At 39.1% G+C, this 12,476-nt stretch overlaps 1 protein-coding gene across 2 annotated transcripts in view; it reads right to left on the bottom strand.

Annotated features, from left to right (window-relative positions):
• Positions 1–5,852, bottom strand: part of LSAMP (limbic system-associated membrane protein) — a 640,116-nt gene extending 634,264 nt beyond the window's left edge. Inside the window, exon 1 of one of the 2 annotated variants that reach the window (XM_006773572.2) lies at positions 5,213–5,852. In XM_006773572.2, coding sequence (XP_006773635.1) covers positions 5,213–5,367 — 155 coding nt within the window. In that variant the 5' untranslated portion in view covers positions 5,368–5,852. The remainder of the gene's footprint in view (positions 1–5,212) is intronic. The other variant, XM_006773573.2, reaches the window with a different exon arrangement.
• Positions 5,853–12,476: the final 6,624 nt, after the last annotated feature.

Below are 12,476 nucleotides of genomic sequence, written 5' to 3'. Positions count from 1 at the left end.
GGTCCCGGGTTCGATTCCGGTCAAGGGCATGTGCCTGGGTTGCTGGCACATCCCCAGTGGGAGATGTGCGGGAGGCAGCTGATCGATGTCTCTCTCTCATTGATGTTTCTAACTCTCTATCTCTCTCCCTTCCTCTCTGTAAAAAATCAATAAAATATATTAAAAAAAAAGACTAAGAACACTGATTTTAAAAAAAAAAATGTGCCTAAAGTCTGAACAACTGGCTGCATATGGTTGGAAAACCACTAATACTTAAACTTTCCTACTTTACTTCTTATGAGCTTCCTTAAACAACCCCTTTGAGTAACTAAAATAGATAGTTTAGGTGCTTTATAAAGGAGACTAAAAAGCTCAAAACATTTACGGAATTTGCTCAAAGTCATGTTGCATGCAAGGATAGATCCAAAATGGAGTCCACATCTTCTGAGTCTTACAAATTAACAGGCAGGGCACTCAGAAAAGAACAGGGCAAATGGTCGTAAGCCCCCAGGAATGGTCTGAAGGAAAGAGCTCTCTAAGGCTCAGGTAGTGACAGTGAGGGGACCAGCACACATTTGGGCCACCGCCTATCAGATGAGTCACAGACATTTTTACTCGGAGCTCCGAGAGACCACAGCAAAATGCACTAATCCTTTTTTGCCTGAGTTTGCTATTATATAGAACCAGATTAAAGAAACACAATGTTTAAACCTCACCAACTGATTTTGTGGATGAGTCCGTCACTTTTCATAGTTTGCACCACAATTCTACAAATAATTCATTCAAAGTCAAATTACATAAAACAGAGAAATCACCTTAATATGTGATGTGATGTGTGTGTGTGTGTGTGTGTGTGTGTGTGTGTGTGTGTGTGTGTTAGTATTTAGGTGTTTTGTACTTACAGAAAAACAAATTATCACAATCTGCATTTGTTCCTCAGGCCATAAGTGACAACAAATGATATAACTCTCAGGAACATAAACATCCTAAACATCCTTTAAAAACATGTATATAATATGCCATATTCCTAGATAATACACAGTATGCTACATTCCATTATTGACCAGATATATTTAATAAAATATTTTATGGACAATGGATGGTTCTTGAAATATCAGTAATAACCAATATATTTTGATTACCTTTAGTGATGTAGTTACAAAAACAAAAAACCTTATGATTGTTCCAAGTTCTCTCTATAGACCCATGCCCACAAAGTTTGTTTTCACATAGAGAATTATAAGTTACAGAAAACCACATATTGTGTCAGGAGTTTGTTTGAGTGTTGATACTTTCTTAGTGAATGTATGCATTCCAGAAGCCTTATAGAAGGGAAACCACTTTTTCCCCTTGAAATGTGCATAAAACGTTTACATTTTATGGTCAATTAATCACATCTTTTGTGTTGATTCTTCTTTTGCCCCTAGAAACATGCAGGGGAAAAATACCTACATTTTTGAAAACTTAACTATCATAAACTTAGATATTAAGTTTCTTAGAGCTAACACTTATTAGGTACATTTACATTTAAATGAGAAAAGTGTCATCACCATAGGAAGTATTATAATATCCCACAAACATCAACTAGAGTCAGAATTGTGAAATAAATAAAATTTCCATACCTCAAATTCAAAATATTGAACGTCACAATAGTGTGAAACACCTGCATTTTACCATATATGTACTTATGCTATATATTCAGATATACATGCATTTATAATTTTGAGTAAGTTACCTTAAAAACAAATACATTGAGATCAAGTATTTTATAATTATCTTAAAAATATATGCTGTTGATACTGAAAATATACTCTGTGAGATTGTTGAAAATTAAATTTTAAAGATTAGATTGGAGCATTATCTATTTCTATTTTTCCCTTATCAAGAGAGCCTACATAGTTTCAACCTGCCAAGATAAACCAGGAGTTGAATCTGTATGGGTGCCTGCGAGCAAGGAGAGAGGGTTAGAAAGATTGGTGGTAGAATCCCATCCAGTAACTGATGGACTCCTACACTGATAGGGGGTGGCAGTGAGTCAGGACGGCTTTGTTCTGAAAAATATACCCGAGACTCCCCATCAATGAAGTCCTGTGAATAAGTGCATTACATACTTCACTGCTCATACAAATATAAACACAAATGCTGGCTCAGAAGGCCTTGGAAGTATCCCCAGGTGCCACTGCTTTGATTCTTTGCCTTTGAGATGAAGGATGGTGTTGTGGTTTCCTTCAGCTCTTAAATAATCTCATAAAGGACCCAATAAAGTTCTACAATCTTCTCTGGCAAACAACAAGGTTAAATTTACATACATGAGAGTATCTCTCTTTCCATTTGGTGTTGTTATCTTCATTCTATACTCTTGATTTTTCTCCAAAAGTAAGAAGGTACAGAACAAGACCCCAAGACTAGTGTGCATTTTCCTAGCAAGATGGATATTTACATCAAATATCATAATTATATAAAAATGAGCATCAATTCTCACACACACACACACACGCAAAAAACAACAACAAACAAACCACACATTCGTTTCATGGATATAAGGTAGTAAAGCTAAATGTTTTAGGGAAACGGTTGGCCAACCTTCTGTCATTGGGCCACCAGAATGACCAACCACCCTGGCTTCCCGATGCCATTTCAGATTATTCAGAGCCACACGCTCACTGAGGGAGGATTTCCCCCCTTCACTTTCACAGTGCCAAACATCCACTGTGGCTTCCAATGAATCAATTTCTGCTTCCTCTCCTCCCCTGGAAGCACATGCTCTCAGTAAAATGTCACAAATAAAGTAGAAGCAAGCCTTTCCCAGGGTGTACTTGTAAACAGAAAGCAAGAGCACCATTCTTCACCAGGAAACTGACCCACAAAGCTTACTGGATTCAGTTAAAGAGATTGAGAAGAAGGTCAGCTGAAAAAACAAAGGGAACTCTCTCTCTCTCTCATTACTTCTGATCAAGCTCCACCAACCCAGAAATAAAGCCTTGTCCAAGGCAAGGGAAATAAAAAGGAGGGCACATGAGGTGAGAGGTCTGGGGAAGCAAGGGACTCTCACAGGTGCCTACTTTGCATGCTCTGTGAGTCTATCTTCCCTTTTCTCGGGAATAACTGCTTCTATCTTTATTCTCTTTTCTCACTTCCCCCAGTTCACACTGTAATGTCTACTAAAGTGTACAGCTTAAAACCTCCATTTCTTTTGAGCTGTAGACACACAAAAGCAACGTGTATATTATATATAGATATGTATGTAGTGAGACTGGCTCTCATAGACACAGACTTCTATGCATATAGTATATGGAAGTATAAGAATTCTTTTTTCTTTCTGAATTAACATTTCAAGGCTTATCTAACTCTTTGCTACCAATAGCTCAGGATATAGGTGTTGCTGATGTAGGAAGAACTCACAAAGTTCATGGACATTTAAATAAAAACTTAGACATCCAGGGTATTCACTTCTCCCATACTCAATCTTATAATCAGTGAAAAAATATTTCTAGGATGGCACACATTTCTATACACTGCTTTATTAGCAAAGGGTTAATGATGTCAGGGAGTGTAAAGCTAGCGTGAAGACAGCATGCTTATGTGTTTGGAAAAACATTATCTGCACCATGTCCAAATCCCTCTGCAAACAGATAAATTACTCTATAAATCTTATTACTCCATGTGGATAAATCATGCAGGCAGGTTTACAAGGCTGGAGAGCTGGAAGAAAAAATCTGCTTTGGAGAGTAGGATCTTTGGGATTCATAATCATCCAATGCTCAGGAAATGAAGGAGTACTTACACATTAGGATTTCCTGAGTTTTTACATCTGCAGCAACACACACACACACACACACACACACACACACACACACACTCCTCTCTAACGAGGATAGAGATCCCAAAGCAGGACACTGTGACAGCCAACCAAATTTATTTCTGAGAAAAGGAAAGAAAACTTTGCTGCTGTAGGCAGCTCTGCTACAGAACTGCTCCCTGATGCCCCAGGGTTTATGCACTATCAGCTCCTTGCACACAGATTAGAGGTTTATTTGCTATTGTATACTGGGGTTTTATTGCCACAACAAGCAACATTATCTAGATAGACAAACTGACACTGGGTCATTTTATTTGGAGGAAATGAGATTTTAAAGGCTCTCTAAGGAGAACAGTTTTTGTTTTCATTCTTTTTCTAAAATTTTTATTAGAATCTGATGGAAATTCAAGGAAAGCTAGGAAAAAGGACAAGGGGTATGTACAGGAGGTATCGGGGGTTAGAAAGAAGAGAAATACAGGAAAAGAATCTTGAAGCTTTTTAGAATTAGAATTATGGTTAGGTTCTATTCGAGTTTCTCTAGCTCACTGTCCCTTACAGGGGTCAAACTGTTAAGGACTTGGGACTCTTCTTTTCCAAATTTCAATCCCAAGTTTTATTTCAGAGTTTGGTAGAGCTGCACAGAGATAAGACTTGGAGGTCAGTAACCAACTTGAAATATCAATTTCATGCCAGGTTAATTTTCCCCTAACCTCTGTGCTTAACACTCCTATTCTTAAATATCTGCAATTTTGCACGTTCTATTATTTTCTTCTTGTTCTTCTCTTTATTTTTTTGTTGATTTCTATCCACATTCCAGAAAAGGCTCAGTAATTAACCAAAGTTCTAAGATTGATTTATTGCCTCAATGTCAATTAGAAGATGCTTACATCAAGTCTCCTATTGGACTCCTGCTGGGCAGAGGGGAGTCCTGATGTGCTTATTCACACACACACACACACACACACACACACACACACACACACCATGGAGGATGCAGCAATGTGTACCACTCTCTCAGAGCCATAATTCAACAACTCTTCTTTCCAATTAAGGAACCCCAACAAAACTCTGAAGCGCAAAGCATCTGCAATTGCAAAAGCAAGAATACTGTCCAGAAGTCATTAACACCAGAGGGGAAGCCAGCCTTTTCTTGGTGAGAGAAACAAGGTCCTCAGAACCAAACAACATTTAACCAACCTTCCTGGTCCTTGGTAGGGACCGAAGAATTCCCTTGAAATTTGTTGGCAGATACCTCGGCCAGTCAGTGAAAGACATACACACACACACACACACACACACACACACACACACACGCCTGCAGCATGAGGAGCTGGAGTTCAAGGAGATCACACAGACGCGGGCACGCACACCACACACACACACACACACACACACACACACACACACAGTAGAAAAGTTGCCCGAGAGCCCTACCTGAGGATGGCCGTGTCCCCCTGCCTCACGGTGATGTTGTCCGTGCCTCGATTAAAATCCACGCTGCGAACAGGCAGTCCTGTGGGAAGAAGGCAGAGCAATCTCAGTAGGACCAGCGGCAACTGTTTCCGATCAGGCTGAACTCTGCCGACCATGGTGGCCACGCGAGGTGAGGGTCCTGGACTCTGGAGGGTGTGCGTGTTGCTGAGCCGAGGGGGCTTCACCAACGGAGGGCTTTCATCAACAGCAAAGGCAGAACGGCTCAGCCAGTTTGTGGTCCTTTCCACTTTGCCTCTCTCTGTCCCTCTCCCTCGCTCAGTCTCTTTTCCCTCTAAGTCTTAACAAAGCACTCATAAAACCCAAGCAAAGGGGGTGAAAGTCAAAGGAACACAATTTCAAAAGAGAGAGAGTACAAATATAAAGCCCTCTAGAAAAAGATGAAGAGAAGGCTGCCAGCGGAGGGTGTTCTCCAGTCTATTCGGGGCTGGATGCTCCTTTGCCAGTGTCTGTCTGAGTTGAGCTCCTTCCCTCTGTAACCCACTTTCCCGGGCTGGCGGGTGGCAGCAGGGAGTGTAAAGAAACCCACACAGCAGTGGCAGCAGCCCAGAGCCTCTCTCCCCCCTCCTCCCTTTCCTGTTTCTCTCTTCAGTCCCTCCCTCTCTCTCTTGGCTCAGCACCTCCCCCTGCCCACACCGATTTCAACAGCCCCTCCACGTCACTCCCACCGCCCGCCCCTTGGCGTGGCCCCTCGCTTCGCACAACTGCCCCCTTCAGCAGCGCCAGCCTCAATGAAAGCCTGATGCACCTTTAGGTTGTCAGGACAACAGCTCCATTCGAGGTCTGGCTGATTTCCTTAAGAAGAGGGAATGGTGCTTGGAGACACTGTGCAAGAGAAAGGGACAAGGAGAGAGACTCAGGCTATAAAAGAATGGGAGCAAGAGTCCAGGAAAGGAGAGGGGGAGGGAGAAAAGGAGGAAAAGGAGATGAGAAGAAGAGAAGGCAAAGCGTGACAGAGGAAGGGAGTGAAACAGAGAAGGGCAGGAAAGCATGGGGGGTCGAGGGGGACCTGTGCTGAAAGATGGGATGAGGAATGTAAAACAGGGAATAAACTTGACAATGGAGGCTAAAATTAAAAGCCAAAGTTGATTTCAAAGTTAAACATTCCTGGCAACTGACTTTTCATGCTCATAGCTTGCTCCTCCTTGCCTCTCTCCTGCCTTTTCACTTACAGGATTAAAAAGGTTTATTTTCTCTTCTTCCCTTATCCCCACCCCTTCTTGGAGCCCCCTTATGAAAGATGGATTGGAGACAATGCTGGTATTGAGTGGTCTGGGGTGTGAATGCTTGGTTTGTCTTTTCCACGGGCCAGCCTCAGCAGCTGATCCCTGATCCCTAAATCAACCTCACTCTCCAGGAAACCTTCATGCAGTCCCACACAGGAAGGACAGTATTAAGGATGACTGTTTCAACTTCATGCTGCTGTGCCTACCCAAGTATCTACTGGCACTTTCTTCTTGAAATGTTCATAAGCGAGGAAGGCAATTTGTATCAGAAGGCTTGTCATTTACAGGGTGACATTAAGGCTGCATACAGCACTCCAGTAAATGGCAGTTTCCCATCATTTGTTATTCCTTCTACTCCAAGAGTCAAGCCAAGTGATAAGGCCACAGGGGCTAAAGCTATTAGTCACTCTTGTGGGAGCCTCAAAGTGTTTATTAGACACCCCCCTCAGAATTGACACTGAGGGTACAAAATGGACCAGCCAATGACCTCTAGTTTTGTTTTTAAATTTTATTTGAATAGTTAAGACATCAACATGATGCAAAAATATGAAGTGGTACAAAATGCTATAGAGTGAACTGTAATTATCTTTTCTATGACTGTTTTAGGCAACCCATTTCTCCAGTTTAATTGACATGACAAAGATGGTGGCAGCTAAATATTCAATTATATACAAGTACACACACACACACGCACACACACGCACACTACTCACACAAATGATTAGCCAAGGATATCTGAAATGTTTAGGAATTCTTCTCAAGCCCTCTAGAATACAAGACATACGGAGACACTTACTACGCTGACACCTGCCTTGTCTCCACAGAATATTCAAAGTATTTATCTACTACATTTTATCAATTTAAAAGGCAGATACACTATTTTATATTATGAGAGGGGGGAAAGGAAAACCTACTGTTTTTGTTTTGTTTTTTTAAGAATTTGAAGGATCAGGAACAGAATTGTCAAAAATTCAAGATTGATGGAGTCCATTTTTCTCTGTACTACACATTACATTTATATAAACTGAGCTGTGCTATATTGGAGCTGATAATATGCCAATGGTGTTTCACCACTAATTTTAACTCAGATGGTCAAAACTTGGAATGGATTTTTCCACAGGAAAAAAAATGGTTATGTGGTTAGCTGAATTAAAAAAAAAAATTCTGTAGTTCCCAATATCAGTGGGAAAATTAGCTTCCAAGTGGAGATGCAAATTATATAAGTCTCTGCCAAGATTGCAGGGAAAAGAGCACCCACCTCCACCCACCACTGCCAACAGTCTTGAAAAATACCCATAGGTTTCTTCTGAGGTTTAGAGATGAAGGGTTGGCTTAGACAAAGGCTTGGATGTAATACCTTCTTTGGGAGGTTGGTGTTTCTCCAATGTCAGGAGGAAGAAAAGAAAGACACAAAGGACTGGGGCTACTAGGACATATATTTCCATTAATGATGCTAGATGAATGGTATGATCTTCTACCCCCAATGGTAGAGACGCTGAAGGGATGGATCAGATATATCAAAAATAAGAGTATCCTCTTGTATCAGAGGACTATGCTTTGAATGAGAGAGAAATATGTTTTTTCAGGCAAGGAGGAAGTGTGGTGGGGTGGTAGCATAATATTTGTAGGAAATATTTGTGCATGGTGGTTGACTAATGCTTATACCAGTAATCACAAGTCTCCAGGAGGACTTGTCTGGTCCTAGGATGAAGCATAAAGTTTAACATACTAGGGTACAAAATAAGTCATACTAAAGTAATGGGAATGTGGAATGTATAGCAAAGCAATCAGATCTGGAGCTTGTCTGTACAAACATCCTGAGAAAAGGATGTATTAAGTAAATCAGGTTATAATCAGAATTGTAATAGACATGCCTAACATTCCTAAGAGGATAAAATCATAAGTTCATATTGTCTAAAAAAATCAAATAATGTAATTAAAGTTTTTTAATACTTTCAATAAATAAAGTCCAATTCCTGCCAACTTTTATTAAACTAAATTGACTTACTGTGTGCTCTGGAAGACACACAAAAAAAGACTACATTTTTAACATGCTCTAATTTAGACTGTTCCATAATTCAGACTGGATTTCTGAACAATTTCAAAATCATGATGTTTATTATGTAAGTTAATTATTTAATATTTATCATTTACGTCCAGGTGGCACTTCACGTATAACTTTTAAACCCAACCCTTGGCACAGAGGGGACACTCTATAATATATATAAGAATAGAGAAATGATTGACTGTCCAAGCGACTCACATGGCTATCTCATCATTTCCAAAATAATAAATCTATTTGTGGGTGTAATAGCGACTTCCACTTCAACTTTATGCCTCCCAGAACCCTTCCCCTTTGCAGTCCTTCCCCTTAAGGAACCTTCCTAGTTTTCTTTCCTCTAATAGAATCTAATAAATTCTAGTGAATTAAATAGTCACTATATATGGAGTAACTTATCTCATCCTAATGGTCATCCCCCAAAACCACTCCAATATTGACTCCTCTGTTTGCTTTCCTAAGAAACATCGAGAAAGAAACAAGTAGGTGAGTTATTGAAATTTATATAAGCTATTTTTCTTTAAACCACTATAGACATTCTTCCAAGAGGGCTGGCAAAAATGAACATACTTTCAGGTTATTTGTGAGGCAAGTATGGCTGTTAGCCATGGGAAACAGACATCATTGCCCAAGTAAGATGATCTTAACTACTACTTTAAAATAACATACTGCCATTCTAAAAGAGGCTTTAGAAGATTTGGGCACTCTCCAGGGACAAATGCTGCAGGAAAAAACAAAGACTGGCTAATGTCTCAGCACCCTAAGAAGCATGGAAGGTTTATTCTCCTGTTAGCTTTGTAAGGTAATAGGCTCACAAGAAATCCAGATGCAGACTGGAATATACAGCTAATTTAGCTACACAGCTTACATTTTATGCTAAACTTGTCTATAATATTATTAATATACCCCTCTACATCTCTATAGTTGTAAGGTCTTAATCATAATAATGCCAAGCCCGTACTTTACTTTCATAAGTGGTATTAGCATTTCCATATGAACCTGAAACACAGAATTGTTAATACTTCTCCTTAGGATTCCTGCTATGACATTCTCAATGATTTCATCCTAATTTAACAATGTTCAAGTATCTCAGTTTATGCGCATAAGCATGGCACTATTTTGCGTGAATTTCCTTTGAAATTTGGCTCCTCTGAATACAGTAGCTTCATTCACGTGTCCCACTGCCTAACAAAATCTATCAGTGACAAGTCAATTAAATATTGTTCAAATCCTTACTGTAGAACCCTCAGCAATACAAAACACTCAATCCATGTTCTGCTCAATTAAAATTGCTCTTTTATGGTTTGTTTTTAGTTCATGCTTTTGTGATTCATTGTTATCATATTGGTCTACTGTTTCTTTGTTCACTCATTCTGTTTTGGTAGGTATCAGTGCTTAGATCTGTCCAAGTTTTCAAAAGCTCTTTAATTCTTGAGCTGCTGAAGACTTATTCTCATATATACACCTTATTATTTCTTAAACGTCATACTCATTAGCCCTTGTACCTTCCTCTTTTATAGACTGCCCATTTTGCCACCATGTATAAGGAGATGGCCATTGCTAACTAATGCTGCATCTACATTGCTGCTGTGCTTTATAAACCTCACATAGGGGTAGAATATTGCAACATCTGGAAAGATGGAGGTATAGCATCATCATTACAGCAAGATGTTAATACAAGCAAGTGATCAGGTCATTATATCTATATCCTCTATTTATGGTTGCTGTAGTGACTTGAATTCCTACCATAAAAAAAATAGCCAAAGAGAAATGAGGAAGAGTGGAGACGAGTAAACAATTCCATACACTGACATGTCCATGTAGGTTGATCACTCAATATACTTTAATTGATATGGTAGTGAATCAAGACACTGTACATTCTTAAAAAAAATCCAAACAAACAGGTTTTTGTGGCTTTGTCTTTAATCTTAGAGAGGAAGGGAGAGGCAGAGATAGAAATATCAAGGATTAGAGATAATCATTGATTGGCTGCCTCCTACAGGCCCCCCCTGGGGATCGAGTCCATCACCAGGGGATGTGCCCTGACCAGGAATCCACTTGTGACTTCCTGGTTCATAGGTTGACGCTCAACCACTGAATCACACTGGCCAGGCTAGAACTTACATTCTTGAGGCAGAAATAGACATGAAACAAGTAAATAAACATTAAGATTACTTTGGAAAGTAAAGGTTATAGACAAAAATGTGTATGACAGAGAAAATGGCCTGGAAGTGTGGTGAGGAAAACATACGTCCTGAAATCTAAGAAGGCAGCCATGCAAATATCTGTAAAAAGACCCTTCCAGATCAAAGAAATAGCATGTACAAAAGCCTTGAAGCAGGACTAGGTATGTCATACACTAGCAATCTAAACAAGAATAATACCCCTAAAATGGAGTTTGTGTGTATGTTGTGGGAGGTAGTTGGAAAAAGCCAATGAAATTAGAAATTGGGGGGGGGGGTCATAATGAAGAGATTCCGAAGGAATTTAGATTTTATTCTAGTGACTTGAATGGTACGTGAAATACTTTAATCAAGGAATTGGCATAATCTGATTTACATTTTAGAAAGATTGCTCTGAATAGCACATGATGAATAGATTGTAGAATGATAGTAGAAACAAGAAGACATAGAAGAAAATGTTAGTCATCCAATAGTAACAGGCTTGGATTGGGAGAGGTGGAGGCAACAATGGAAATGGAGAGATGATTGAGTTAACTAGACTTGTTTATGATGGAAAGACCCATTCTCTCTCACAAGTGATCAGTGTTTTCCACATACCAGCATTCTCTCTTACTGTATTAGTTCAATACTGGTGTTCCCTTGTAGAAAGTCAACCCTCATCAAATAAAAGCTGACAGATTGCCAAGTAGAACACCATTTATACCATATAGTCAGAAAAAAATAAAGTGTCCTTCAAATATAACTTCACTTATCCTTTAATATGTTTATTACATGTTAATTAAATGTAATTATAAGAAAGTGCTTTGTTACATATTAAGAAGTGTCTCACAAGATGAGCAGACACTAATTGCTAGAATTTACCAAACATTTTCTTACATATTTATTTAGCAGGCAGTAGCTACCCTGGTTAATCTAAATAGAATGCCTACTTACATATTTTGAGACTATAAACAAGTAAATAACACTAATATGTTTTCTCAAGAATTTACTGACAATATTGAGTTTCAGGAAAATCTATTGTTAGCTCATCATACCAGGTGTACCGGTTAATAATGAGGATTTTGTAATCAAAGAAAACACAATAATTTCAAGAGAAACATCAAAATGCTTTATTCAAAGTAATGTCCATTACTAGCTACACATTTTCCCCATCTTTCAGGTAATTTGTGGATACCATCCCAATAGAACTTTTCTTGTTTTGAGGCAAACCATTCAGAAACTCAATTTTCCACTTCTTCGTACATTTTGAAGTGCTGCTCAGAAAGTGCATGTGCCATCAATCAGAACAAGTGGTAATCTGAAGGAGCAAGGTTTGGTGAATATGGTGAGTAGGTGAATACTTCCCAAGCAAGATCTTTTAATGTGTCTTCAACTGGTTTTGAAGTGTGTGATGGTGCGTTATCATGATGCAAAATTACTTGCCATGTCTTACGATCAAAGAGTGGTTCAAATTGATTATTTGTTGTCAGTAGCTGTAGCAATCAGTATTAAAGGTTCATAATACACCACACCTTTCTGATCCCACCAAACGCAGAGTATTGTCTTCTTTCTAAAGCAATTTGGACTTGTAGTCGATATTGATGGTGACCTGGATCAACCCATGATTTTGTACATTTGGGATTCTCAAAATAAATCCACTTTTAATCGCTAGTCACAATTAAATGCAAAAAGTCTTTCTTTTGTACTGTTGAAGCAACATTTTACTGATGACTTTTCAGTTTTCCATTTGTTTTTTTGTA

This window comes from Myotis davidii, unplaced genomic scaffold, assembly GCF_000327345.1.
Source record: "Myotis davidii unplaced genomic scaffold, ASM32734v1 scaffold201, whole genome shotgun sequence".
In the NCBI taxonomy this organism is placed as follows: domain Eukaryota; kingdom Metazoa; phylum Chordata; class Mammalia; order Chiroptera; family Vespertilionidae; genus Myotis; species Myotis davidii.
The sequence above is the reverse complement of the archived record's forward strand: the minus strand, read 5'-3'. Positions and strand labels throughout refer to the sequence as shown.